This window comes from Actinia tenebrosa, unplaced genomic scaffold, assembly GCF_029948245.1.
Source record: "Actinia tenebrosa isolate PJP-AT-01 unplaced genomic scaffold, QUT_ActTen_1.0 PGA_scaffold16__25_contigs__length_10494907, whole genome shotgun sequence".
Classification (NCBI taxonomy): Eukaryota; Metazoa; Cnidaria; class Anthozoa; order Actiniaria; family Actiniidae; genus Actinia; species Actinia tenebrosa.
In genome coordinates this window covers 4,979,044-4,982,650 of record NW_028292576.1, presented here as the reverse complement: position 1 = coordinate 4,982,650, position 3,607 = coordinate 4,979,044, and the positions used below count along the sequence as shown (strand labels likewise).

The window sequence follows — 3,607 nt, the reverse complement described above, 5'->3', positions numbered from 1 at the left end:
AGGATTGTAAGAATCATGATTCATTAGCGGGGCAGAAGTACATACATGCACCTTTAGGGTCTCAGGTTCGATTCCTGGACTCGACATGACAATTGAGTAGGATTTGTTAGGTCTCTCCTTTGATGAAGGGGTTTTTCTACAGGTTCTCTACGTTTCCCAACTGGAGAACTGCCTACAAGGTAAATTTGCCAATTCGAGCTAGCAGTACCGTGATTTGATCAGCCCAGAGGTTGTTTTGGAAATATTGAAAATATTTGAAGTTTTTTTGTCAAGTTGTCAACTAGGGGGGAGGGGGGTATTTCAACGGGTCTGGTTATAGGTAAGCAGATGTAGTAAGGAAGCTGGTTATGTAGGTAAGGTATGAGTAAGAAGGTATCTAGTAGATGAAAAGTAGATAGAAAAGTGAATGTGTTGCAACAGATGGATACTATAGTTGGTCAGGGTGAGTTGGGTAGGTGGTTAGCTGGCCTGTTTGGATAACTAGACTGACGTTTATACGAAGCAGCCGATAGGTATTCACAGCGTATGACCACGTTTAAAGGGCAACTTACCCCCAAAATGACCCATTTTTAAGAGAAAGTACATCAAATGAGAAACACAAAAATTCAATTTTTAGAGGGGATAGAGCATCCGTGTTCCTAAAAAAATAATTTCAAAACATCGCATATATCGCTCTGGTGGCCGCCATCTTGCACTTTAATCGCGGGCTCAGAAAAACAGGTAATGACGTCACAACGTCATAAGAGTTCACGGCGTCAAGTTGTTTACAAGCGTTTGGTTGACTTCTTCCCCTGTTTCTGAGACGTTTTACTCAATATTTTACGAACGAAATACGGCCTGGAATTCAATTAAAGGCATGTCAGAGTCTAATTCTTTTTCCGAAGACTCGGACAGCTCGAGAGACGATTTTGCTCAAGAATTTTTAGAAACGGACGAGTTTGTTTTACGGCCATATCAGTTCGAACCAGAAATAGAAATCTCCTCAGATGAAGAGTTCAGAGAAGGATCTGACAGTGACATTATTGAAGACGATGAACAAGAGAACAATCGACTAACAAATTCAGATTGGTAAGTTTTACTTCTTTCTTATCTCGATAAAACTCAACTACGTATCCATTTTTTACAGTCGTGTTTACCACTTTCTTGCACTGTATATTTATGCATTTTAATCTGCCTCACGACCTTTGCAACCAAAAGCAAAACCAACTGTCACAATTAAACATCGCTTGGTTGTCAATAAGTTATATACTGTAGGACACAGATTCAGGGATATAGTTGTGTCACAATTTGTGTATATACTCTCACTTGGGACAACCATTGATAGTGTTCAAAAATACTAAGGATTGTTTTATTTGTTAATAGGTGTACCTGTGGTAGCTGCCAAATTATGGATACAATAGCTGAATGCATTTGTTGCCAAGAAATCCAAAAAGTAGTTGCAACATGCCAGTCTGTTGTTGAAGATGGAGATGCTGATGAACCACCACCATGCATTACTCAACATCCTGGATTCTTACCTGTTTGTGGCAATAAGTATGTTCTTCGAACTGCATGGGCTCAGTACAAACAGCAATACAGAGATGCTTATGAAGGCCCAGAGCACAAGCAGTACAGACACATTGCCTATAGACAACTAGCAAGATGGTGCTGGGGAGTTCTTGGAAAGGAAGTTCGGGTTGTTCTGTCCTCTTGTGCTGTCATGTGCATCAGAGCACACTTCCCTCCCCCTGGACTAGAGGAGGACTTTCAGTTTGAGGGTTTTCATTATGCAGATGATTAGCTTGATATAATGTTGCATGGAGTGAATATATACATTTTATTTATTCCTTACTTCAGTTACTATACAGAGTGGATTTTTTTCTATCAGGAAAAATTCCTGGAATTGCAATTTTTTGGCATATTTAATTGCAAGATAATTCAAAACAAAAACATAGACTACAAAAAGCTGAGACCAAAATGTATAAGAATCATGTATTCATTTAGGATGCAGTACACGGAAAGGTGTGTTATATAAATTTCTTTTTTATATAAAAAGCCTTTTGTTGGTACAAACATTTTTTGAATGTTTTACATATTTTATTATTAAAAACACACTAAACAAAATATCCAGCTGAATAGTGAACCTAGTGTACAAAGCACTAGTTAACACGATCACTAGCCAACCAAGTAAAATTTGCAGTTATACGAGTCCTGGCAGCAAAAAAGTTAAATATGCTGAAGCAAATGTCACCATTCAATTGGATATTTTTCTTTAATATATTCATACTGGGGGAGACTCCCATATATAAGGTAGTGTAGATAGGTAAAGAAAAGACAGTAGTATAGGGGATGGGGGTTCCAGCGCAACGACCACCAGAGGATTACCCGTCTAAAGTGAATTCCTCGATTCGTACCGCGATTACCCGCATCCCGTGTTTATGTAGTTAAATATGTTAGTCTATATATGGAGTGCGAAGGATGTAAAGAGTTTGCTTATGATTTCTGTGTAAAGTGCTTGAAACCCAAGTTTGTACCTACTAAGCCAAATAAGTATATTTGTTGTGGTAAGAAAATGCAAATAGAAGACGACACGTCAGCGCAGTGTTACGAGTGTGGTAAGAACATTCGTAATGCCGTACCAAATGCTACCAGAGAGCAATATTACGCTAATGGAGGTCGTAAGAAAACACCTTATAAGAGAATGAAATACTTTAGGGACTGGATGAGTCATATCCAAGGTTATCGACCGGTATATTTAAACAACGAAGTAAGGAAGAAAATCATAGACCACTTAGAAGAGCCAACCCCACAAAGTCTACGGAAAACGCTGAAAAAATTAAAACTAGGGAAATATTACAAAGCTATTCCCTATCTTTTGTCTTAAATTACCGGTAAGTCTATTCCCGAGGTTTCTGATATGAGCAGAGCCGAGTGGATGTTTTGTCGGTTGGATAAGGATATTCCTTATTACTCTGACGTAATTTACGAAATATTTTACAAAATAGACCCCAACCACCCCCTATTAGGATGGATTCCGAGAAAATAAAAATGCAAAACTGGCGTTTATTTTGCCAGAAACCCCACTGGGGAATGCATCGCGCAGAACACCAAGCTATCCCCAGTGGGTTTTTTTTTTTGCATTTTGGGCTTACGGGGCTTATTTCATCCCGCGCCAGAGGCCCTCTAGTACATACACATATATCTTTCTTACGACACACCAGAGGGTGAACTCCGGACAGCGTCCCGAGACACCCCCTGACTTTTCCAATCGCAAAACCCCCCATCGCGGGGTTGAATCGCACTTTCTATCTTTTCCACCCCTTCCCCCACGGTTGCTGTGAGTGGGGGAGGCTTTTTTTTTTCACTCACAGCAACCGGTCCAAATGCGTCTACAGCGAGGCTCGAACTCGGGACTTTAGGCCTCCCCAGCTCCAAAGTCCGCGATCACAAGCGAACGCCAGACACATCTGGACGCTTATGTATGTGAAAATTATTATATTTATGTCTTACACTCTAATTTGCATATTTTATAGACTGACGTTCGATATGTAAATAGAATCCTGTCACGCTTTTTTCAAAGCAGATGTTTACTGAGCAAGCTTTCTTTGAAGCTCTTCTTTTGCCTCCT

At 39.9% G+C, this 3,607-nt stretch overlaps 1 protein-coding gene across 1 annotated transcript; it reads left to right on the top strand.

Annotated features, from left to right (window-relative positions):
• Positions 1-848: 848 nt before the first annotated feature.
• LOC148910635 (uncharacterized) lies at positions 849-1,897 on the top strand. Its single transcript, XM_089031116.1, has 2 exons — positions 849-1,068; positions 1,363-1,897. Exons 1-2 carry the CDS (start codon positions 857-859, stop codon positions 1,778-1,780), a joined length of 630 nt encoding a protein of 209 aa, XP_088887242.1. The 5' UTR covers positions 849-856; the 3' UTR covers positions 1,781-1,897.
• The last annotated feature ends 1,710 nt before the right edge of the window (positions 1,898-3,607 follow it).